At 41.8% G+C, this 26393-nt stretch overlaps 1 protein-coding gene across 1 annotated transcript; it reads left to right on the top strand.

Moving 5' to 3' along the window:
- The first annotated feature begins 7145 nt into the window (after positions 1-7145).
- On the top strand, positions 7146-26393 carry LOC126419227 (D-aminoacyl-tRNA deacylase 1). The gene is made up of 4 exons (XM_050086368.1): positions 7146-7452; positions 10026-10116; positions 10205-10440; positions 26206-26393. The coding sequence occupies exons 1-4, from the start codon at positions 7410-7412 to the stop codon at positions 26313-26315; spliced, it is 480 nt and encodes a 159-aa protein (XP_049942325.1). The 5' UTR covers positions 7146-7409; the 3' UTR covers positions 26316-26393.

Raw genomic sequence — 26393 nt, 5'->3', positions numbered from 1 at the left:
TACATTGTTAGATGGTGCAGTACCTGTTTCCCTCTCTATTACATGCCAAATCGTTACGATTTTATTATTTGAAGAATTAATTTAAGATTGCATACACATACTTTTAGATTTTTTAACGACTTTAGTTACGATTTTACAGTATGTCCTATAATAGCTCATCTGGAGGGGATTATTGGATTGTCTTAATATTATATACAGTTCTCTTTTTTCCTGGCATGATATTTTTATGCCCTTTGTGACCCATGGTTTCTTGCTTGATTGTCTGTTCTGTAGTCTGCAGACCTTTTTTGGAAATACACTTTCAAATATACCTGATAATTCATCAGTAAATAAATTATATTTTGTATTAACATCATTTGCAAGATAAACAAACCTCCAGTCAGTCTTGTGAATGCATAATTTGAAGTTTTGAATATTTTCCTCATTCATGTTTCTAATGGTTTTCCACTCTGCACCAGCTTTGCTCTGATTTGTGTTAAAGTTGTCAATTGTGAGTTTTTGCCATCATGATCAGAGAGACCATTTGTTGTGTTGGCTTGAAGAGCCAACACCGAGTTACTAGAGGAGGCCGAAATGCATGCGTTTTAGCTCACGCAGGCTGGTGTGAGGAGGGAAGAACTATACTGATGTGAGGTCTGGAACATGACAAGGAATTAGAATTCAGAAAGGGGACAAAATTAGTTTGATACTTAAGTTTAACCCATTAATGATGAACGTCGCTCTTGACGAGACATGATTCACAATATTATCTGTTCCGATTGTATTAACTGAATATGGCGCCTTGCTAGGTCGTAGCAAATGACGTAGCTGAAGGCTATGCTAAACTGTCGTCTCTGCAATTGAGAGCATCTGTAGACAGTGAACCATCGCTAGCAAAGTCGGCTGTACAACTGGGACGAGTGCTCGGTGTGCAATCACTGATAGTGGCGACACGCGGGTCCGACATATACTAACTACCACCCAGCAAGTGTGGTGTCTGGCGGTGACACCACACCATTTATGACTTTTTCGACTTTGATGTGATGAGTTTTACTGATATCTACAAAGATCTTGTCTTTTAAGAGTGCTGGGAGTGGCAGTAGTTCTTGTGGGAAAAGTCACTATAATGTTCCTATTTTACCTTGTGAGATACAATAGCACAGAATCTAATTATTTCATGAATACTTTAAAATTACCAGATGGAGCCCTGTATACTGCTACGATTACCAGTTTCTTGTTAGCTTCTACTATTTCTGTGACACAATATTTCTCTATATCTACTGTATTAAAGGACAGGCTGTTTTTCACATAAATAGCTGCCCCACCTCTGCGCATATGCTTTCTACAAAACGAGGTAGCCTATACATAGTTTGGAATATGGAGCATTTCGATGCCGAAAGTGACATGGTGTTCTGTCAGACAGAGAATATGAGCACAATTTGCGCCTGATGGTTCATCAATGTTTACAATAAATTGGTCTAACTACAGTAAGGCATGCAGCTCGACTGTATGATTAAATGATGATGGCGTCCTCTTGGGTAAAATATTCCGGAGGTAAAATAGTCCCCCATCCGGATTTCCAGGCGAGGACTACTCAAGTGGACGTTGTTATCAGGAGAAAGAAAACTGGCGTTCTACGGATTGGAGCGTGGAATGACAGATCCCTTAATCTGGCAGGAAGGTTAGAAAATTTAAAAAGGGAAATGGATAGGTTAAAGTTAGATATAGTGGGAATTGTGAAGTTCGGTGGCAGGAGGAAAAAGACTTTTGGTCAGGTGATTACAGGGTTATAAATACAAAATCGAATAGGGGTAACGCAGGAGTAGGTTTAATAATGAATAAAAAATTGGAGTACGGGTAAGCTACTACAAACAGCATAGTGAATGCATTATTGTGGCCAAGATAGACATGAAGCCCACGCCTACTACAGTAGTACAAGTTTGTATGCCAACTAGCTCTGCAGATGATGAAGAAATTGATAAAATGTATGATGAGATAAAAGGAATTATTCAGGTAGTGAAGGGAGACGAAAATTTAATAGTCATGGGTGACTGGAATTCAAGAGTAGGAAAAGGGAGAGAAGGAAACGTAGTAGGTGAATATGGATTGGGGCTAAGAAATGAAAGAGGAAGCCATGTGGTAGAACTTTGCACAGAGCATAACTTAATCATAGCTAACACTTGGTTTAAGAATCATGAAAGGAGGTTGTATACATTAAAGAATCCTGGAGATACTAAAAGGTATCAGATAGATTATACAATGTTAAGACGGAGATTTGGGAACCAGGTTTTAAATTGTAAGACATTTCCAGGGGCAGATGTGGACTCTGACCACAATCTATTGGTTATGAACTGTAGATAAAAACTGAAGAAACTGCAAAAAGGTGGGGATTTAAGGAGATGGGACCTGGATAAACTGAATAAACCAGAGGTTGTACAGAGTTTCAGGGAGAGCATAAGGGAACAATTGACAGGAATAGGGGAAAGAAAAACAGTAGAAGAAGAATGGGTAGCTTTGAGGGATGAAACAGTGAAGGCAGCAGAGGAACAGATAGGTAAAAAGACGAGGGCTAGTAGAAACCATTGGGTAACAGAAGAAATATTGAATTTAATTGATGACAGGAGAAAATATAAAAATGCAGTAAATGAAGCAGGCAAAAATGAATACAAACTTCTTAAAAATGATATCGACAGGCAGTGCAAAATGGCTAAGCAGGGATGGCTAGAGGACAAATGTAAGGATGTAGAGGCTTATCTCACTAGTGGTAAGATAGATACTGCCTACAGAAAAATTAAAGAGACCTTTGGAGACAGGAGAACCACTTGCATGAATATCAAGACCTTCGATGGAAACCCAGTTCTAAGCAAAGAAGGGAAAGCAGAAAGGTGGAAGGAGCATATAGAGGGTCTATACAAGGGCGATGTACTTGAGGACAATACTACGGAAATGGAAGAGGATGTAGATGAAGATGAAATGGGAGATATGATACTACGTGAAGAGTTTGACAGAGCACTGAAAGACCTGAGTCGAAACAAAGCCCTCGGAGTAGACAACATTCCACTAGAACTACTGACGGCCTTGGGAGGGCCAGTCCTGACAAAACTCTACCATCTGGTGAGCAAGATGTATGAGACAGGCGAAATACCCTCAGACTTCTAGAAGAATATAATAATTCAAATCCCAAAGAAAGCAGGTGTTGATAGATGCGAAAATTACCGAACTATCAGATTAATAAGTCACAGATGCAAAATACTAAGGCGAATTCTTTACAGATGAACGGAAAAAATGGTAGAAGCCGACCTCGGGGAAGATCAGTATAGATTCCGGAGAAATGTTGGAACACGTGAGCCAATACTGACCCTAGGACTTATTTTAGAAGAAAGATTAAGGAAAGGCAAACCTACGTTTCTAGCATTTGTAGACTTAGAGAAAGCTTTTGACGATGTTGATTGGAATACTCTCTTTCAGATTCTGAAGGTGGCAGGGGTAAAATACAGGGAGCGAAAGGTTATTTGCAATTTGTACAGAAACCAGATGGCAGTTATAAAAGTCGATGGGTATCAAAGGGAAGGAATGGTTGGGAAGGGAGTGAGACAGGGTTGTAGCCTATCCCTGATGTTATTCAATCTGTATATTGAACAAGCAATGAAGGAAACAAAAGAAAAGTTCGGAGTAGGAATTAAAATCCATGGAGAAGAAATAAAAGCTTTGAGGTTCGCCGATGACATTGTAATTCTGTCAGAGGCAGCAAAGGACTTGGAAGAGCAGTTGAACGGAATGGACAGTGTCTTGAAAGGAGGGTATAAGATGAACATCAACAAAAGCAAAACGAGGATAATGGAATGTAGTCGAATTAAGTTGGGTGATGCTGAGGGAATTAGATTAGGAAATGAGACACTTAAAGTAGTAAAGGAGTTTTGCTATTTGGGGAGCAAAATAACTGATGATGGTCGAAGTAGAGAGGATATAAAATGTAGACTGGCAATGGCAAGGAAAGCGTTTCTGAATAAGAGAAATTTGTTAACATCGAGTATAGATTTAAGTGTCAGGAAGTCGTTTCTGAAAGTATTTGTATGGAGTGTAGCCATGTATGGAAGTGAAACATGGACGATAAATAGTTTAGACAAGAAGAGAATAGAAGCTTTCGAAATGTGGTGCTACAGAAGAATGCTGAAGATTAGATAGGTAGATCACATAACTAATGAGGAGGTATTGAATGGAATTGAAGAGAAGAGGAGTTTGTGGCACAACTTGACTAGAAGAATTAATCGATTGGTAGGACATGTTCTGAGACATCGAGGGATCACCAATTTAGTATTGGAGGGCAGCGTGGAGGGTAAAAATCGTAGAGGGAGACCAAGAGATGAATACACTAAGCAGATTCAGAAGGATGTCAGTGGCAGAAGGTACTGGGAGATGAAGAAGCTTGCACAGGATAGAGTAGCATGGAGAGCTGTATTAAACCAGTCTCAGGACTGAAGACCACAACAACAACAATAGCAACAACTTACAGAGCAGGCTTTGAATATTTTTGTGAAAAATTTTGAGTTTATTTTTAATTACATGATTGGTTGTGGTGCTGCCACAGTTGGTATTGAGTTTTATTTCTGTTGACATACCAGTGTTACAGGAACAGATTTCTGCAGGGATGGGAGAGCTGTTGTGCTAGTAACACCCACATTTGTTGTTATTAACTGCATTACTTACATTCTGATTGGAACCTTCCCTCTTCTGCCCCAGTACCATAAAAAATCCCCATTTGCAGCTGAGGACTTTCTTGATCTCAGGCACATCATATGTGGAGCAGCTGCAGTCACTACTGTGCTCCTTTTTGCCATAGAGGCTGGATCTCCTGTTGGTGAGGTTTCTACACTGTCATCTTGTACATTTGATCCTGCGGGCGTTGGTGTTGCTGTTTCTGCTATTGATGACCGTTCTTCCTCGTTAAATGCTACTGCTGCTTCACAAGTTGGTAGTGGACTAACTTTTCCCACTTTAGTTGTAACTGTTGGTGCTGTCTTGCTTTTGTATAAAAGACGTGTTTGTGTTGATTCACATACAGGTGTTGCTGCATATGAAGTCTTCCCTTCAGCTGTTCCATTAGTTTTGAAAGAGTATTTTGACGACACTGTCTGTATTTCTTCCAATGGTACAGTTTCAATGGGCACAGGTGCTTTTAGTGTGATTGGAGGAATGTTTCTGCTAATAGTCCTTTAGTGAGTACACATATTCCTAGCCAATTCCTGTGCTTTCCATGTCGAGTGAACTCGTTTCTCTCTTCGGAATTACTGTCCAAAAACTTCACATCCTTGAATGCCTTGCATACCTTTTGAAACATTCTGTCTGTGAATTGTTTATTACGTCATGTCTGTGTGGGATGCTAACGACGATTATTTTTCTTGGCGAGATTCTCTCCAGTACATTTCGCAATGTTGCGATTGCATTTTTCGACTCATTTTTATAAATATCATTAGCTCCAGCAATAATTACACAAACATCGTTTGATTGAGGGTTTAAATCTTTAATTATTTGCTGTAAAGGGTCTCTGGGTTTTACTGTGGCAGTAATAGAAAATTTAGATTGCATGTTCATAAGAATAGTGGCTAAATCTCGTCCACGGCCGTCTGCAAAGATACAAACTTTTGGTTTTGTTTCGTCTTCTCTCACTAATTTCATTTGTCAGAGTTTCTCTTGTGCATTGGGTGCAAACGGGTTTCTTGTAACAATAGCAGATATTGGAGCACTTTGACTTTCATTAACGGTTTCTTTGAGAGTGTTGTAGGTTTCACTTTGTACATTTTTCACACAAGGATTAAAATCGACAAACAAAGAATTAATTAACGATTCGATGTTATTGATATATTTTTTAGCTATTGCGAGTTGTTCTTTCAGCACATCAGAGATAAGTCCTTCAGTACCAGCGTTATACATCTTGATTGCACTATTTCGATCACTGCACTGAACAAAGCCACATACACAATTCGGATTTGTCACTTTTCTGTTCTTCATACACGATAGATGGATCCATATATGTGAGAAAGAGCACAAACGGAACCTGAAAAACGTCAGTCCATATGTTTAAGTAAACGCCATCAGCAATACAATAAGAATCAGCTTAATTTTTCAAGGAACTCCTCGACAGAATAGAAGGAGTGACCCATTAGGAAACTCTTCAGTTTCGATTTGAAAGCGCGTGGATTACTGCTAAGATTTTTGAATTCGAGTGGCAGCTTATTGAAAATGGATGCAGCAGTATACTGCACACCTTTTTGCACAAGAGTTAAGGAAATCCGATCGAAATGCAGGTTTGATTTCTGCTTAGTATTAACCGAGTGAAATCTGCTTATTCTTGGGAATAAACTAATATTGGAAACAAGAAACGACCATAACGAATATATATCCTGCATATGAATACACAGTTTACACAATGCTTGATGTTACAAGTCACGAAATTTATACCACTCGCTGTTTTGGTTATATAGATTAATTTTATTTATCCAAAAATCTTTTAAGATTGTAGGATACGTCATTGGTTTGAAAACATAGCGCGCGCGATTGCTCCCGCACGCAAACACACACACACACACACACACACACACACACACACACACTGCTGCAGAAAATAAAACATAGGTTGCTGTTCTTGTAGTTCCAGAAGCTGCGGAAGTGTATGTGCCGATCACTGTTTCAATTTTTTTTTCTTTCAGGAATAAAATGATACACTGAAATCTAATGCGGTACAGCAGCAATTACTCGACGATAACTGCGACAGAATGCTCGTGATTCGAAATGCTGTCACCAGGAAGAAAGGGTGGAAGGAAACTGGCGTAACAAAGTAAAACCAAATTGAACTTTTTGTGGCATGACAAAAGTTGCGTCTCTTAGTCGCGCCACTAAATACTGGGAGTTCACAGACGCAACTGCGTAATGCCACTAGCTATGGCTTTTGTTGCGTGTGTGAGCCTGACTTGGAACTCAAAATAAGCTAAGCGCTATAGAGGCTAAAATGCGCCATCCCAAAATTAAAAGGCATGAGCTGCAGACAGTTATTCTCGTTCTGCGCTTTCGAATGTTCACTCCATAGCTAATTATACTGCACGAACGTCGTCACAGACATGCATAAGTTATGTCTGTGGATAGGCTTTGCATTTCTGATATGATGATATTCTGTGGTTGTTGCTAAACAAAGCAGACGACATTCAACGAAGTGGTGTACTAGCAAATGAATGCATGACGCGCGGAAAGTACTTGTCTGGTCATTTCAGCTCTTTGATATCTGAACAAAAATTACATCATCTGGAAAGCCGGGTTCAGTTTTTCTTGGAAGCGAGTAACGAAAGTGTACGAATATTGTACTCATCCCATCGAATAATCTGACAGAGCAGTTAAGGCGACTTTTTTTTTTATATAGTCGCTCGGCCTTGTTAATTATGAAGGCTGTCATCCAGAGAGTATTAAAAGCAAGTGTAACAGGTACATTATGTAAATAATCCGTTGTGAAATCGACTTGTAAAGAATATTATTTATCGACAAGGGAAGTTTGTAACAATATTGTCATACATCAACTAGAGTAACAACATGCAAACGCACATCAGTTAACTGTTTTGTTTAACTCTAATTAAAAATTTGGCTTATTTTAAGACCACGTAAACAGCATTCAAATATTAAGTATGTAGCCCTTATATTACTGTTACCTGTAGACATAAACTTCTGGGATAATTGTAAAATGCGGGACTAGTGTAGCAGGGGATACAACCCGTCGGCTTTGGACAATGACGTCACAAGTGGCCAATCGAGAAGCGATTCTTCTTAGTGTTGTAGCTCCCTTCAGTGGCTGATAAGTGTTTTTTGGCTTTTAAAAAAAAAAATCTCACGAGATAGAATAAACAGATCCACTTTATTAAGCAATCAGTAAAAAAAACGAAACTGAAACATAACAGCAAAAGCGAAAATGGTAAACTGCTCTCTGGCGACTTGTGACGTCATTGTCCAAAGCCGGCGGGTTGTATCCCCTGCTACGCTAGACCCTAAAATGCAGTGGTGGGTCGACCGAAGCGTCCGATCCCAACCGTCGGCTTTGACCAGTGACGTAAGGCTGTTGTGGTGTGTGACGTCACGACGGCGCGGAATTTAGTTTGTGAGAGTGGCGTGTTTGTAGGTGTCGTTTTGATGCGATCGGTGGTGCTCTGTGGTGGTGTGTTACGTGATGTTTTTGGTTTAGTTTGCGAGTGTGGCGTCGTGTGTGAATTTTGGTAAATTGCTTTTTTTTATGTCTTTGGTAGGTATGGATATGACTGACAGGATCAACAGTTTTCGGTTGTCGGCTATGATGGGGGACAGTGCGTTGTCTCTAAAAAAAATTTCTTCAACTATTCGGAGTTTTGGATGAAGTCGTGAAGTGTTCAGTATGTCGTGAAGAAATGAGGCATCTCGGACCAGGGACGGCTGTATGTGGAGATGTAAGGATAACAGGTCAAGGGAAGTGTTCGATCCCAATGTGTGGCTATTGGTATTGGTATCAGGAGATGTTTTTGAGCTATATAGGTCAAGGGAAGTGTTCAATCCCAATTTATGGGATCGGGAACTGCTGTTGAGTTGTATAGGTCAAGGGAAGTGTTCGATCCCAATTTATGAGATCGGGAGCTGCTGTTGAGCTATATAGGTCAAGGGAAGTGTTCGATTCCAGATGATATTGTGTTTAGTTGTATTTGGGGAGTTTTGTGATGTCGGTTTTTTTCGTCGTTTTGCGTGGTTTTGTATGGGGGTGGGTGTCTAGATTTGTTTATATTTAGTTTGTCCCCACCCAAAAACCCCCTATTTCCCACGTTTCACCCGTTAGTGTCATTAGGCTTTTTGTGGAACGTGTGTGTGTTTGTTTTTCGATGTATTTTCGTCCTAGGAAGTATGGGAGGCATGCCTTAATGACCGCAGTTCCTAATGTATGGAATTAGACTCTCTCCCTGAAATGTTGGTTGTGGTGACAAACTGATCTGTAGTGCAGCCTGAGGTCGAGGTTAGGTTGAAAGGTGACAATTTGGTTAGTTGGTGAAGACAACAAATGTGAAAACAAAATGATGGTGGTTGTAACAAATTGAAGATTGTGTAGCTTAGTGTTTATGTCTGAGACACATTGAAAAATACAACATGGGTGAAGGTTTATTTTGCATGAAATGATTTGGTCTATGTTAAGAGTGGTTGGGTCAGTCTGAAGAATAAATCACTGCTTCAGTTATGAGTTGTCTGCTGTTCATAAGTGTTAGAATTGTTCAGCTGTGAAAACTGTCCTAAGCTTGATTCTGGAAAAAGAATTAGCGAGTGCTACTGTGTTGGGAAGTGATGCATAGCATGTGATAAGCACCATGGTCTGTTGAGACATAAGCTCCAATTACAATGAGTCTTCACACTGCACATGCATTCAGAACGTTGCACAGCACACTTCATATCTGCTCCTTTTGTGGAAAAAAGATGTGCACTTTTAAGAGGATGGGACGAACAACATACAATTTATGCTGTCAAGCTCTAAATCCCCTGACCAAGTCTGTCAGCAGATGTGGCTCTTGTTAGGTACATACAAAATATGTGTAGGTGGCAATTTACTTGGTTTCCAACTGAGCAACATATTTTGATCCTCTGTGACATCAGGTGGATGAAATTGACCTCACTTTCACTACATGAAGTCCAGTTCCTGTACAATATACTGTGTTTGTGATTGCTTGTGATGCAGGTAGGTGGATTGAATTCACTACTGACATGTATATTTAAAGGATATTGAAGCTCATATGCTTAGTTACATATTGGAGGAAGACTGTGAATAAGAGATTAAGTTGTCTCAGTTTATGGCTTAGCAATGTTTCCTTTTTAACCTTCCATGTGGATAATTCTGTAAATATTTATCATCCCCCTATATCATTTCCCGTTTTTCCCTGGAGGCCTAGTTCTCTGATTAATTAATCTGTTCGATTGTAGATGTGCTGTACTATCCAGATCCAGTATTGTAATTAAAATTTGTTTGTTTTATTTTCTGCAAAAAAACTTTTATGTTTCAGTTGATGGAGAGGTTATCAGCTCCATAGGAAAAGGATTATGTGTTCTTGTCGGAATTTCAAGAGATGACACAGAGGCAGATATGGAGTACCTGTGAGTAATTTCTCTCTGCAGCTGGAAAACATATTATTTGCCAGTTGAAGAATCAACTGTAGAAGTAACATTCATTTTTAATTTACAGAGCTCGTAAACTTTTAAATCTTCGAATATTTGAAGATGACAATGGAAAGAGGTGGAATCTAAGTGTAAGAGATAAAAACTTAGAAATCTTGTGTGTCAGTCAGTTCACACTGTATCATGTACTAAAAGGTAACAAACTAGACTTCCACTGTGCAATGCCTGCAGAGAGCTCAGAGGAATTTTATAACCGATTTCTTAAACTGCTGAGAACTCAGTACAAGGATGATTTTGTAAAAGGTGAATAACTTTGCCATTTTCCAGAGATGGGCGGGGGGGGGGGGGGGGGGGGGGGGTGAGAGAGTGAGAGAGAGAGAGAGAGAGAGAGAGAGAGAGAGAGAGAGGCTGCATTCGATTTATACATCTACACTCTGCAAACCACTGTAAAGTGAAAACTTATGGAATGCTTGGTTCCAGTATAGTTTGCATCTGTCTTCAGATGTCTGCCATTCAGTTCTTTCAGCATTTCCACAACCCTCTCCCATCAATCAAACAAATTGGTGACCGTTTGCGCTACTCTTCATTGTTTATATTCAATATCGTTGCTAGCACCACCTGGTAGGGGTCTCATACTCCTAAACAATATTCTAACGTAGGTCACATGAACCTTTTGTATGCAGTGTACCTAGTAGACTGATTGCATTTCCATAGTATAAGATGCATTCGAGTTATAACACCTTGTGAAAGTGTGACAGAGTTGGTAGCACTATACGGCCCACACAAATGTAGCGGCTAGAATGAGGGACTGTTTTTTATACTAAAAATGGTTGTTTTCTCCATTTGTGTGGTGTCACCAACTGAAATTCATCAACAGTTGAGTGAGATGTAGTGATGGTGTCATAGATGTGTGTGATATGCATTCGCAGATGCAACAGTTCAAAGAAGGTATAACATCGTGTGACAGTAAAAAAAGACAATCTTGGTCTCACACTAGCCAAGCTGATGACATGATCAAGCCAATGGAGAAAGTTGTTTTGGAGGATTGTCGAATCAGTGCAGAACAAATCGCCTTCAGTGTTGGCATTTCCATGGGGTCTGTGCGCACAGTGTTGCATGAAGACCTGAAAATGTGGTAAGTGTCATCCATGTTGGGTGCCACTAATGCTGACAGAGGACCACGAGAATGTGTGCATGTCATGTTGCCAGGCAACATTGACGCATGATGATTGCACGAGTGTGACTTTTTTGTTTTGTTGTTGATTATGACAATGGATGAGACATGGATGCCATTTTAATCCTGACATGAAGCACCAGACAGTTGAATGAAAGGGCAAACATTTACTGGGGCAGAAATGGCATAATTTTTACTCATTGCATTCCAAAGAGCATTAAGGTGACAGTTGCATCCTACTGGGATGTTTTGAAGCAACAGCTCCTTCCAGCAGTGCATGAAAAAGGCTAGAAAGGGCTACTTGTGTGCACTTTCACAAAGACAATGCACCAGTGCATCGGGTGAATGTGACGCTGTAGTTTCTTTGCAACAGAAACTTTGAAGTGATTTCTCATGCTCCTTACTCTCCTGACATGGTTCCTAGTGGCTTTTGGCTGTTTCCAACTATTAAGAACACTTTTAATAGTCACACATTCACTAGCTGTGCCACTGTTTCTTCAGAGATTTTCGTGGTCACACCAGACTCCTAAAGAAGTGCTTGCAGCAACTGTGGATCATGGTGTCGACATTGTGAAAAATGTGTACAGCTATAGGGAGATTACGGAGAGAAGTGACACAAGTTTCACAGTTTCTGTATCATTAATTTGTGTGTGTGTGTGTGGGGGGGGGGGGGGAGTCAGAGGTATTATAACTTGAATACACCCTCATATTCTACCTATAGTAGTAATTGCATGTGACTCAATGGGTGAGTGCAGGTCTGTCAATTGGACACCACTTCGGTGAATTGCATGTCTGTGATTACATCAGCTATCCATCCAGAGAAAGGGGATATACCCCAGCTATCCAAGGAATGGGGACCAACAGTTCAATAAGGAATCCAAACATATCATTCCTGGCGACTCCTCACATCATTGAGAGGTGAAGGCTAGATTAAAGGCAGACTGATACTTCTCAGCATTCAATTCTGTGATGTTTCAATTTTAAGGCATGCGCTTTACCGCTAGACCACTAGGCTTAACGTATTCTTAACAATGAGCCACAGTCTCTCTCTTCCCTTGCCTGCAACTGAGCCTATGTGACTGTTCTCTTTCGCATTCCTAAAAATTGTTGCACCCAGGTATTTAACTGGGATTATAGTTTCAAACTGTGACTCACTGCTACTGTAATTATATGATACAGTTTTTCATTTTGTGGAGTGCAAGATTTTACATCCCTAAACATTTAAAGCAAGTAGCCAATCTTAACACCACATTGAAATCTTATCAAGAGCTGACTGAATATTTGTGCAGCTTTATTCAGATAGTAATTCATTACAGATAAATGCATCATCTGCATGAAGTTTCATCTGCGAGGCCATTAGTTTACGATATGAACAGCATGGATCCAAACTCACTTCCCTGGGTCATACCTAAAATTAGTTCTACATCTGTTGATGACTTTTCATCCTAGATAACATGCTTCATCGAGGATAACCTGTCAGCTTTGACCTGTGACCTCATCAAAATGGAGGACACCCCTATTCAGAGCTTGATTTGTGGAGGGGAAAAAAAAGGTTCCAGTACTGTGACCTTCCAGTTGTTTCTTCTTGAAATTCTGACGTATTAAAACACCCTGGTCAGAGTGGGTGGCATCGGGGCGGATGATCTGCACTGAAGCGGATGAAGTCTCAATCTGGTGGTCGAATGACCGCCAACGTCTCTAAGTGTGGTAAGGTAGACTTTAACGCTGTGACATATCACCCCAAATCATTCCCTTCCCTAGCCACGCCCTGGGAGGGATGTAGGGCTGCGGACAGACAGGAGCCGTATTCCCCGCGATACCTTGTATGCAGCAGAACCAATGGAGATTCGTTTTTGGGGACTAAGCCTCTCTTCTTTGTGAACAATCTTGAAGATAAGTTTGGGGAAGTGGCGTCTCTTTCCAAAATGAGGAGCAGAGCCATTCTGATACAAGCAGCTTCATCTGCACAGTCACGAGCATTACTCGCCTGTGAGAAGCTCGGTGACATACCCGTTAATGTCACTCCCCATAAGTCCCTAAATTTGGTCTAGGGGATTATCTTTCATAAAGATCTTCTGCTACAGTCTGATGACGAGCTACAGGAGAATCTGGCACGACGAGGTGTACACTTTGTCCGTCGTGCCTTTTGGGGGCCCAAGGTTAATAGGATCGCTACCGGTGCTTTCATCCTGGCCTTTGAGGGCGACTGCTTGCCCGAGAAGGTCAAGGCCATGATCTACCACTGCAATGTCAAGCCCTATGTCCCGCCCCCTACGCGATGCTTCCAGTGCTGGAAGTTCGGACACATGTCCTCCAGATGCACTGCGAGCCCCACGTGTCGAGATTGTGGACGACCTTTGCATCCCACTGCTCCATGTGCTCCACCTCCCACCTGCGTTAACTGTGGGGAGCATCATTCTCCCTGCTCGCCAGACTGTGCAGTCTACCAGCGAGAGCGGAAGATACAAGAAATTAAGACCCTGGACCGTTTAACTTACCAAGAGGCAAAGAAGAAGCTAGAACGACTCAACCCCATACCTATGTTGAGGAGTTATGCTGCTGTCACACTGCCGCCACCAGTGCCTGCAGACTCCTTTCTCAGTTGGCCCACAGAACAGTCAAGTTACGCCTGCCCCACCGCTGGTAGGGGCCACTCTATCTTCCACTACTCAGCCGGAGAAGCAACAGCCTCCTCCGGCCTCACTCGTTCGGAAGGGGTCCCTTGGGGGAGACCCTTCCAAGGACTTTACCAGTGTCTCACAAGACACTAGCCAGTGGCTGAGGAAACCACCAGCTGCTGGTCGAAGGGCTTCATTCTCTTCCTCTGTTCCTGACAATACATCAGGGAAGCCCTCCCAGCATGCGAACCCTCCTCCCAAAGACAAGAGAGAGAAGAGGAAGCTCTCTAAGAAGAATAAGGACCCAGTGGTTCCTGTGCCACCGCTTCCTGTCAACTCAGCCTCTGAGGATGAGGTCGAGCTCTTTGCTTCCCCTGATGACCTGGATCTCGCCGTCTCCTCAGAAACGATGGACGTTGCGACATCAGTCCCTCAGTCGGTGGCAGCATGTGACCCTGCGAAGTAATTTGCCTTTTCAGTGCCTTCATGCCCTTACAGGACATGCTTTGTACAATCCTCCAGTGGAATTGTGGCGGTTATTTTAGCCATCTGCCTGAGCTACGTCAGCTTCTAAGCATGACACCTGCTTTCTGCATTGCCCTCCAGGAAACTTGTTTCCCGGCAATGCGGACCCCTGTCCTTCGTGTATACAGGGGCTATTACTGTAACTGTAGCGTTTACAATAATGTGTCAGGTGGAGCCTGCGTGTATGTCCTTAACTCTGTATATAGTGCTCCTGTGCCCCTTTCACACATCATTGGAAGCTGTGGCTGTCAGGGTAAGGACTACCCAGGACATAGACACTGCAGACGGTTATCTCCCTCCAGGTGGTCCAGTCCCCCTGACCGAATTGGCTGCACTTGTCACCCAACTCCCCACGCCTTTTCTTCTCCTGGGAGACTTTAAAGCCCACAATCCCCTGTGGGGTGGAACGAAGATTACTGGCCGAGGCAGAGATGTCGAGAATCTCATCTCCCAACTCGACCTCTGCCTCTTAAACACTGCCGTCGCCACACATTTCAGTGTGGCGCATGGTATGTTCGTGGCCATAGATCTGTCATTGTGCAGCCCAGGGCTTGTACCATCGGTCCACTGTAGAGTCCATGATGACTTGTGTGGTAGTGACCATTTTCCCATCTTCCTTTCACTACCCCAGCATTGCTCCCCTGAATGTTTGCCCCGATGGGTTTAGCAAGGCAAACTGGGAAGTGTTCTCCTCTGCTGCCACTGTTGAATCTCTCCCCCATGGTAACATCTATGTGGTGGTTGTGACACTGACTACAGCGATTGTTTCCGCTGCAGAACGTACCATTCCTGGTTCGTTGGGGTGCCCCCAGCAAAAGTCAGTGCCTTGGTGGTCGCCAGAGGTCACTGAAGCCATTAAAGAGCGTCGGCAGACTCTTCAGCGCCATAAGCAGCACCCGTCTTTGGAGAACCTCATTTTATTCAAACGTATCCGTGCTCAGGTCCGGAGGCTCATCAAAAGGCAAAAACAGGAGTGCTGGGAGAGGTACGTTTCCACCATTGGTTCCCGTACTTCACCCTCCCAGGTGTGGATGAAGATTCGGTGCCTCTTCGGATTGCAGCACTCTACAGGTGTCCCAGGGCTTTCCATCCACGGGGCGCTATGCACCGATGCCGATGCAATCGCTGAGCATTTCGCTCAGCACTATGTTCGGGCCTCTGCGTCGGGGAATTACCCACCCGCGTTTCGTGCGTTGAAACGCCGGGAGGAAGGCAAACAACTTTCTTTTGCTTCTCGCCACCCTGAGGCGCATAATGCCCCGTTTAGTTCGTGGGAACTCCAAAGCGCCCTGGCACGGTGCCCTGATACAGTCTCTGGGCCAGATGGCATCCACAATCAGATGCCCAAACACCTGTCCCCAGACTGTCAGCAATGTGTTCTTGCCCTCTTCAACCACATATGGGGCAATGGTGTCTTTCCGTCACAGTGGCGAGAAAGTACCATCATTCAGGTGCTGAAGCCTAGTAAGGACCTGCTTAATGTGGATAGCTATCAGCCCATCAGCTTAACAAACGCTCTGTGCAAGCTACTAGAACATGTGGTGAGTCGACGGCTGTGTTGGCTCCTCGAGTCTCGGGGTCTCCTGGCTCCGTGCCAGAGCGGCTTCTGCCAGGCCGTTCCACCACCGATACTTTGGTCTTCCTTGAGTCTGCAATCCGCACTGCTTTTTCCAGGTGCCAACACCTTGTCTCCATCTTTTTCGACCTCTCCAGAGCATATGAGATGACTTGGCGGCACCATATTCTTGCCACGTTGCACGGGTGGGATCTCTGGGGCTCTCTCCCCATTTTTATTCAGAATTTTTTATCTGTTCGGACATTCTGCATTTTACTTGGCACATCCCATAGTTCCCTTCATGTCCAGGAAAATGGCGTACCACAGGGCTCTGTATCGAGCGTGCCACTTTTCCGTGTGGCCATTAATGGCCTTGCAGCAGCAGTAGGGTCGTCCGTCTTACCCACGTTATATGCTGACGATTTCTGCATCTTTTTCAGCTCCTCCACCATTAGTGTTGCAGAACGTAGGTTGCAGGGAGCCATACGCGAGGTGCAAGCGTGGGCTCTCGCCCATGGGTTTCACTTTGACTCAATTATGGGAGTGTGGCGTATGGCTCAGCGTCGCCCTCAGCATTGCAACTGCTGGACCCCGTTCACCACTGTGGGGTTCGACAGGCGATGGGAGCATTCCGCACCAGCCCTGTTAATAGCCTACTTGCTGAGGCTGGGGTTCCTCCACTTCGCGTCCGGCATCAACAACTCTTAGCTGACTATGCTGCACACGTCCGTTGTTCACCCCGTCACCCTAACTACTGTCTCCTTTTCACTAATGCGGCAGTCCATATCGCACACCGGCGGCCACAATCAGGACATACAATTGGGATCCGTGTTTGGTCACTCCTTAGTGACCTCGAGTCTTTGCCTCTTCCATCTGCTTTCCAGGTCCACCCACATATACCACCTTGGTGTATTCATTGGCCGCAGCTTCGGCTGGACCTCTCACGATGGTAAAAAGATTCAGTTCCTCCTGCAGTCTTGCGCCACCAGTTTCTTGCTCTCCTAGACGCATCCCGTGACTCGGAGGTTGTCTATAACGATGGCTCGATGGTTGATGGCCGTGTGGGGTACGCTTATGCTCATGCGGACTATGTAGACCAGCGCTCCTTGCCGGAAGGCTGCAGTGTCTACACCGCAGAGCTAACAGCCAGTTTTCGTGCCCTTGAGCATATTCGTACCAGCACTGGAGAGTCCTTCGTCATTTGCAGTGACTCTCTCAGTAGTCTGCAGGCTCCTGACCAATGCTACCCACGCCATCCCATTGTTGTTGCCATCCAGGAGTCCGTTCATGCTCTTTAACAGTGTGGATGTTCAGTGGTGTTCATATGGACCCCGGGACACATTGGGATAGCGGGAAACGAACTCGACGACAAGTTAGCCAAAGAGGCTACCCGCAAGCTGACGCTGGAGATCGGCCTACCGGCAGCTGATCTCCGAAAGGTGTTGCGCCATTGGGTCTTTGGGATGTGGGGAGACGAATGGCACACTCTGTCTGCACCCAACAAGCTGCGGCGAGTAAAGCAGACCACAACTGTGTGGGGGTCCTCTATGCGGACCTCTCGCAGGGATTCTGCCGTTGTCTGTAGGCTCCGCATTGGTCACTCTTGGCTGACGCATGGTCTTGACCCCCGTCATTGTCGCTGTGGTGCAAACATGACTGTGGCCCATATGTTGTTGGAATGCCCTCTTTTAACTACCCTCAGGCGAAATTTAGATCTCCTGGGTGATTTATCATCTCTTTTAGGTGACAATGTCTCTATGGCAGATCGTGGTTTATAGGTCCATCTAATTTTATTGCGTCACCCTCATTTGTGCTGTATATTTTACTTCGTTTTGTGTTGTAATTCAACTCCACCCTAATCTTTTAGGCTGAAGGTTTTAACATGTTGCAGAGTGGCTGGCTCATCCTTTTATTTTCGTGATCAGCCAGCCACGGTCCTCTGCTGTACAGTTTTAATTCTTCCTGCCTTTCTTCTATAAGTTGTTTTTGTTGCTGTGCTCCATTTTCTATGTTGCCTTACCATTGACCTTGGGGCTTTTCTGCCCCCGGAATTATTATTTTAGTGCTTAGCCTGACTGGTGGATGGTTTCAATATGCTCTGTGTGTTTATGAAACAAGGGACCAATGACCTTAGTAGTTTGGTCCCTTTAATCTTCAAACCAACCAACCAACCATTAGCATTTCTGTTCAATACACATGATCAGATCTGTACATGGTTATTAGAGCCATGGTTACATTTTTAATGGCAGGGTTCCCTACAGAATTGGCTCAAACAGAACATAAATACCTTGGTGCCAGACTTATACAAGCCTTTGTAACAGATCATATTAAATCCACAATAGTTTCATACACAGTTGGGAGCAAGCTTGGCAACAGCTAGTAGAATTGTAAAGGTGAGATGAGGAGAACAGTTGGTGCAATAACATTCACCAATTCAAAGAAAGTCAGCTTACTGCACCTCGGGGTAACACTATCCAACTCACAGTGTTCCTCCTTGAAAACGGCTTAGACCCTGATGCTAGACTATTGTTTGTAGGCCACCATCATGTTTGCCTTGCTGATATTTCCATTTTGAAGAACAATCAGTTGACAACAACTGGTTAAATAAATACCAAGAAAGGAAGAAAAACCATCCTGCTTAGTAGACACAGTAAAATATTTCTGTTGTTCTTATTATATATTAATGACTTGCCATTCTGTATTCATGAAGAGGCAAAGTTAGTTCTCTTTGCTGATGATACAAGTATAGTAATCACACCTGAGAAACAAGAATTAACTGATGAAATTGTCAATACTGTCTTTCAGAAAATTACTAAGTGGTTCCTTGTAAACGGACTCTCACTGAATTTTGATAAGACACAGTACATACAGTTCCGTACAGTGAATGGTATGACGCCATTAATAAATATAGACCTTAATCAGAAGCATATAGCTAAGGTAGAATATTCCAAATTTTTAGGTATGTCCATTGATGAGAGATTAAATTGGAAGAAACACATTGATGATCTGCTGAAATGTTTGAGTTCAGCTACTTATGCAATAAGGGTCATTGCAAATTTTGGTGATAAACATCTTAGTAAATTAGCTTACTACGCCTATTTTCACTCATTGCTTTCATATGGCATCATATTTTGGGGTAATTCATCACTGAGGAATAAAGTATTTATTGCACAAAAGTGTGTAATCAGAATAATAGCTGGAGTCCACCCAGGATCATCCTGCAGACATTTATTTAAGGATCTAGGAATATTCACAGTAGCTTCTCAGTATATATACTCTCTTATGAAATTTGTTATTAACAACCAAACCCAATTCAAAAGTAATAGCAGTGTGCATAACTACAATACTACGAGAAAGGACGATCTTCACTATTCAAGATTAAATCTAACTTTGGCACAGAAAGGGGTGAATTATACTGGCACTAAAGTCTTTGGTCACTTACCAAATAGTATCAAAAGTCTGACAGATAACCAACAAGTATTTAAGAAGAAATTAAAAGAATTTCTGAATGACAACTCCTTCTACTCCATAGAGGAATTTTTAGATATAAATTAAGAAAAAAAAGAAAAAAAAAACAAAACAAAATTATTAAAAAAATTAAAAAAATAAAAATAAAAAATAAAGAAAAACAAAAAAACACAAAAAAAATAAAATTGTTATATTAACTTAAGTATGTTGTTAAATTAACCTAATTATGTCATGTATTGGAAAATTCGACTCGTTCCACATCATTACGAAATATCGTATTCGTGATCCATGGAACTAGTATTAATCTAATCTAATCTGATTATCTGTGCAATCAACAACAAAGATTCATCTTTGAGATTGAAAAAGGGAATAAAATTCCAGGAGATTGTACAATAGACTTTCGTAATATATGTGGCAAGCAAGGTTGTGAATGACTGGAAGAGACACCAGGGTTCAATATGACTCCTAGAAAATTGCTGCTGGAGAATGCATTCAACTCAGTGATCGTTTTTACCAAGTCATAGGACAACAGAGAGAAGTCTGAAATAGCCTTCTGTATTGTCTCCCTAAGTTGTTTCACCAAGAAAGATAGTACTATTGGTTATTATATTCAATTGTGACACAAAGGCCAAAATGACAGGTATTGAGATAGGTGAACATGGGTAAGAAATAAAATCAATTTCTCAGCAAGGGAAATGCAACTAGACATAATGAGACTTAAGAAAGTTGTCCACAAAGTAAGTTCCATTTCTATTTCCATCCGCGGCAGCGCTATGATCGCAGTTCCGAGCATGAGCAGCAGTTACTCTGACTCAAGGAGAAGACATGTATACCATTTTCAGATCACTGCTGCCAACTTGTGCATTTTAGTGCTTCTTTGTAATGTCAGCCGTAATGGAAAATGCCACCATGTGTGGAATCAGATCTGTGAGTCATTTCCTTAATGCAAAGAAAGTTAAACCAAAGCAAATTCATTGGCAAATCTGCAAGGTTTACGGACAAAATGCTATGAGTGATTCAATGGTTTGAAGATGGGTCAGACAGTTCAATGAAGGACTTGATCAAGTGCACGATGAAGAATGAAGTGGACGCCCGTCTGTGGTTACTGATGAACTGGTTCACACAATTGAAGAGAAGATTAAGCACAATTGAAGAGGAGATTAAGCACAACCGTAAGTTTACACTTAGTGCCCTTGCTATGGAAGTTCCGCAAATCTCATGATCACTAATTCATGAAATTGTTACTGAAAAACTGAAATTTCAAAAACTTTGCTCACATTGGGTCCCCAGAATTCTTACTGAACAACACAAAAAACAATGGACGGGCAGTGCCCTTGCTATGGAAGTACTGCAAATCTCATGATCACTAATTCATGAAATTGTTACTGAAAAACTGAAATTTTGAAAACTTTGCTCACGTTGGGTTCCCAAAATTCTTACTGAACAACACAAAAAACAACGGATGGGCAGTGCACTTCAGTTTTTCTACAGTGAAGAAGGCGATGGTTTTCTTTCTTGGATAGTCACTGGGGGTGAAACTTGGGTATCGTACAACACCCCTGGAACAAAATGGCAATCAATGGAATGGAGGCACACATAATCCCCAATGAAGATTAAGCCTAAACAAATCTTGACACCTCGAAAAGTCATGTGCACCGTTTTTTGGACAGGAAAGGGGCATTCTGCTGATTGATTTCTTACCACGAGGCCAAACAGTCAATGCACATGGTTACTGTGAGACCATTAAGAAATTGTGCTGCGCAATACAGAACAAGCACCGAGGATTACTGTCAAAAGGTGTTGCTTTTTCACAATAATGTTTGACCTCACATGGCAATGTGATCAAACAACTCTTACGGGAATTTCACTGGGATGCGTTTGATAATCCTCCGTACGTCCCAGACCACACTCCTAGTGACTTTCATCTCTTCTTACACCTAAAATCTGTCCTTGGTGGTCAACACTTCAATGATGATGACGAGCTGAAAGAACATGTTACCACATGGTTGAATACATATGCGGCACATTCTATGAAGAAGGCATACAAAACTTGGGTCACGCTGTGACAAGTGTCTACAAAATTTTGGAAGCTGTGTATAAAAGTATTTAACATTTGTAGATTTTTATACAACAAATATTTTTTCTGTATCTGTACATGTTTGTTTTATACAAACGAAATGGAACTTACTTTGTGGACCTACCTTGTATATTGCAACAACATTCTGTTGTTGTGTTATGGACACACTTAAAGCTGTATCCAGAGGGCAGTAAACAGCAGCACCCGGGGTGATATGATGTTTCTAGTCCTTCAAAAGTTGATTAGTTAGGCATTGGTGGCTAGTGAATGAAATACTAGCTTATGGAATATTAGATCAGCTTGTGATTGAATTGAGGAATTCTTAAGTTCAGCTGTCCCAAGGAGAGTATTATAAGGTGATTACTATTCTTGATAACTGAATTATCATATAAGACAACAATGGAAGCTTTGTGATTCTACAATTGTATCACATTGCTAGTAGCAAACTACGGGAAGATGGGCAATGCGTCAACACATGCTGCAGTAGTTGGCACTCGCAATAGTTAAATGTCAAAGAATATGTGGTCAGAGTGATTTAAAGTGGAATAACCATAGGAGCGGTTATAGAAAAGGAGATGGCAAGAGTGAAATTCATCAGGAGAATTTAATGAAATGTAATTACATTGTAAAGATTGCATGTATGATTCCCTTTCAACCGAGTCTTGAGTATTGCTTATGTGACACACTTACAAGCTATGTTTATTAAAGGAAATGGAAAAGTTCCCAGAAGAGTACTTCATTTCATCACAGTCCCTTCTACCAAGCATGAGAGCATAAGAGAGATGCATACCAAACTACAGTAGTAAATGCTGCTGGAGATGATGTTCATCATAGTCATCTGGAATACCATTTCCTCTCACATATATCTTGTGTAATGACAACGACAGTAAAATCAGAGAATTTCAGGTTTATATGTAATCTTACCAGCAAGTCCTTCTTCCCAAATACCATTTGTGAATAAAAGAGGAAAGGGGACAAATGATAATGTTACGGAGAGTACCCTACACTGTATACCTTAAGATGGCTAGTAGATGTAATCATTTTTGTTAATTAAAGACAGGAGATCTTCATAAAGTTCTGTGACCATGATATGCACTTTTACAAAAATGGTCCTGAATTGCTGCTGCTACAGATGCAACTCAAAATTCATCAGAAGAGGAGAAGTAGTTATTTTCCTTAGGTATGATGATGGCAGTCTGCCCCGAAAAATGTTATCCACGAAGAAATAAAGTGTGAGCTACAAAGACAGTTCTCTAGTTTGTTGTTGTTCTCGTGGTCTTCAGTCCAGAGACTGGTTTGATGTAGCTCTCCATGCTACTCTATCCTGTGCAAGCTTCTTCATGTCCCAGTACCTACTGCATCCTACAGCCTTCTGAATCTTCTTAGTGTGTTCATCTCTTGATCTTCCTCTACGATTTTACCCTCCACACTGCCCTCTAATACTAACCTGGTGATCCCTTGGTGCCTCAAGAACATGTCCTACGAACCGATCCCTTCTTCTAGTCAAGTTGTGCCACAAATTTCTCTTCTCCCCAATTCTATTCAGTACCTCCTCGTTAGTTATGTGATCTACCCATCTAATCTTCAGCATTCTCCTGTAGCACCACATTTCTAAGGCTTCTATTCTCTTCTTGTCCAAACTATTTATCGTCCATGTTTAACATCCATACATGGCTAAACTCCATACAATTACTTTTAGAAAACACTTCCGGACACTTAAATCTATACTCGATGTTAATAGATTTCTCTTATTCAGAAACGCTTTCCTTGCCATTGCCAGTATACATTTTATATCCTCTCTACTTCGACCATCATCAGTTATTTTGCTCCTCAAATAGCAAAACTCCTTTACTACTTTAAGCATCTCATTGCCTAATCTAATCCCCTCAGCATCACCTGATTTAATTCGAATACATTCCATTATCCTTGTTTTGCTTTTGTTGATGTTCATTTCAAGACATTGTCCATCCCGTTCAACTGCTCTTCCATGTCCTTTGCTGTCTCTGTCAAAATTACAATGTCATCAGCAAACCTCAGAGCTTTCATTTCTTCTCCATGGATTTTAATTCCTACTTTTAATTCCTACTCTGAATTTTTCTTTTGTTTCCATTACTGCTTACTCAATATACAGATTGAATAACATCGGCGAAAGGCTGCAACCCTGTCTCACTCCCTTCCCAACCACTGCTTCCCTTTCATGCCCCTTTACTCTTATGACTGCCATCTGTTTTCTGTACAAATTGTAACTAGACTTTCGTTCCCTGTATTTGACCCTTGGCACCTTCAGAATCTGAAAGAGAGTATTCCAGTCAACATTGTCAAAAGCTTTCTCTATGTCTACAAATACTAGAAATGTAGGTTTGCCTTTCCTTAATCTATCTTCTAAGACTAGTTATATGTTCCAACATTTCTACGGAATCAAAACTGATCTGCCCCAAGGTCGGCTTCTACCAGTTTTTCCATTTGCCTGTAAAGAATTTGTGTTAGTATTTTGCAGCCGTGACTTATTAAACCGATACCTCGGTAATTTTCACACCTGTCAACACCTGCTTTCTTTGGGATTGGGATTATTATATTCTTCTTGAAGTCTGAGGGTATTTCGCTTGTCTCATACATCTAGCTCACCAGAAGGTAGAGTTTTGTCAGTGCTGGCTCTGCCAAGGCTGTCAGTGGTTCTAATGGAATGTTGTCTACACCCGGGGCTTTGTTTCGAATTAGGTCTTTCAGTGCTCTGTTAAACTCTTCACGCAGTATCATATCTCCCATTTCATCTTCATCTACATCCTCTTCCATTTCCATAAAATTGTTCTCAAGTACATTGCCCTTGTATAGACCCTCTATACACTCCTTCCACCTTTCCACTTTCCCTTCTTTGCTTAGAACTGGTTTTCCATCTGAGCTCTTGATATTCGTACAAAAAGGTTGTCTTTTCTCCAAAGGTCTCTCTAATTTTCTTGTAGGCAGTACCTAGCTTACCTCTAGTGATGTATGCCTCTACATCCTTACATTTGTCCTCTAGCCATCCGTGCTTAGCCATCCGTGCTTAGCCATCTTGCACTTGATCTCATTTTTGAGACATTTGTCTGCTTCATTTACTGCATTTTTATATTTTCTGTATTCATCAATTAAATTCAATATTTCTTCTGTTACCCACAGATTTCTACTAGCCCTCGTCTTTTTACCTACTTGATCCTTTGCTGCCTTTACTATTTCATCCTTCAAAGCTACCCATTCTTCTACTGTATTTCTTTCCCCCGTTCTTGTCAATCGTACCCTAATGCTCGCTTTTGTACTCTCTACAACCTCTGGTTCTTTCAATTTACCCAGTTCCCATCTCCTTAAATTCCCATCTTTTTTCCAGTTTCTTCAGTTTTAATCTACAGTTCCTCACCAATAGATTGTGGTCAGAGTCCCTATCTGCCTTTGGAAATGTCTTAAAATTTGAAACCTGTTTCCTGAATCTCTGTCTTACCGTTATATAATCTATCTGAAACCTTCCAATGTCTCCAGGCATCTTTCATGAGCCTTGAGCCATGAGCCTGTGCAAAATTCTACCAGGTGGCTTCCTCTTTTATTCCTTCCCCCATTCCATATTCACCTACTACTTTTCCTTCTATCGAATTCCACTCCCCCATGACTATTAAATTTTTGTCTCCCTTCACTATCTGAATAATTTCTTCGATTTCATCATACATTTCATCAATCTCTTTGCCATCTGCAGAGCTAGTTGGCTGATGAACTTGTACTACTGTGGTAGATGAGGGCATTGTGTCAGTCTTGGCTACAATAATGTGTTCACTGTGCTGTTAGTAGTAGCTTACCCACACTCGTATTTTTTATTCTTTAATAAACCTACACCTGCGTTACCCATATTTGATTTTGTATTTATAATCCTGTATTCATGTAACCAGAAGTCTTGTTCCTCCTGCCACTGAAATTCACTAATTCCCACTATGTCTAACTGTAACCTACCCATTTCTCTTTTTAAATTTTCTAATCTACCTGCCCGATTAAGGGATCTGACATTCCACACTCCGATACGTAGAACACCAGTTTTCTTTCTCCTGATAATTACGTCCTCGTGAATAGTCCCTGCCCGGAGGTCTGAATGGGCGACTATTTTACCTCCGGAATATGTTACCCAAGAGGATGCTATCATCATTTAACCATACAGTAAAGCTGCATGCCCTTGGGAAAAATTATGGCTGTAGTTTGCCTTCGCTTTCAGCTGTTCGCAATGCCAGCACAGCAGGGCCATTTCAGTTGATGTTACAAGGCCAGATCAGTCAATCATCCATACTGTTTTCTTGTAAGCAATCATTTTTATCAGATGCTGTGGGAAGAATGAGTTTGTATGCTGTCTAGTCCAACCAGTCAAGCCACAGTGACGTGAGGAGAGCGCGCGCATGCGCTGCCCCGCCCCCCCCCCCCTCTCTCTCTCTCTCTCTCTCTCTCTCTCTCTCTCTCTCTCTCTCTCTGTGTGTGTGTGTGTGTGTGTGTGTGTGTGTGTGTGTGTGTGTTAAATAAAAGCTGAGTTACTATATTGTGGTTTACGCATATGTGCCAATCCACCTCCATTGCACTGTACGTCAGTAAGTTGTTGTATGCTGATAATTTAAGTTATTTAACTTTTACTGGTTTGCTGTTTCAGATGGAAAGTTTGGTGCTTACATGACCGTGAACATTGAGAATGATGGACCTGTAACAGTTGAACTTGAATCTCCCTCAAAGAAAAGTAAAGAGGGTGATGGACAAAACTAATTTTAAATTGGATTGTTATTCTTATTTCTGTAATTTAAGAATAAATTTCTGAAATGGAGATTACATAAAATATGGAAA

This window comes from Schistocerca serialis, chromosome 1, assembly GCF_023864345.2.
Source record: "Schistocerca serialis cubense isolate TAMUIC-IGC-003099 chromosome 1, iqSchSeri2.2, whole genome shotgun sequence".
Classification (NCBI taxonomy): Eukaryota; Metazoa; Arthropoda; class Insecta; order Orthoptera; family Acrididae; genus Schistocerca; species Schistocerca serialis.
This window is presented reverse-complemented; position numbering and strand designations above follow the sequence as displayed.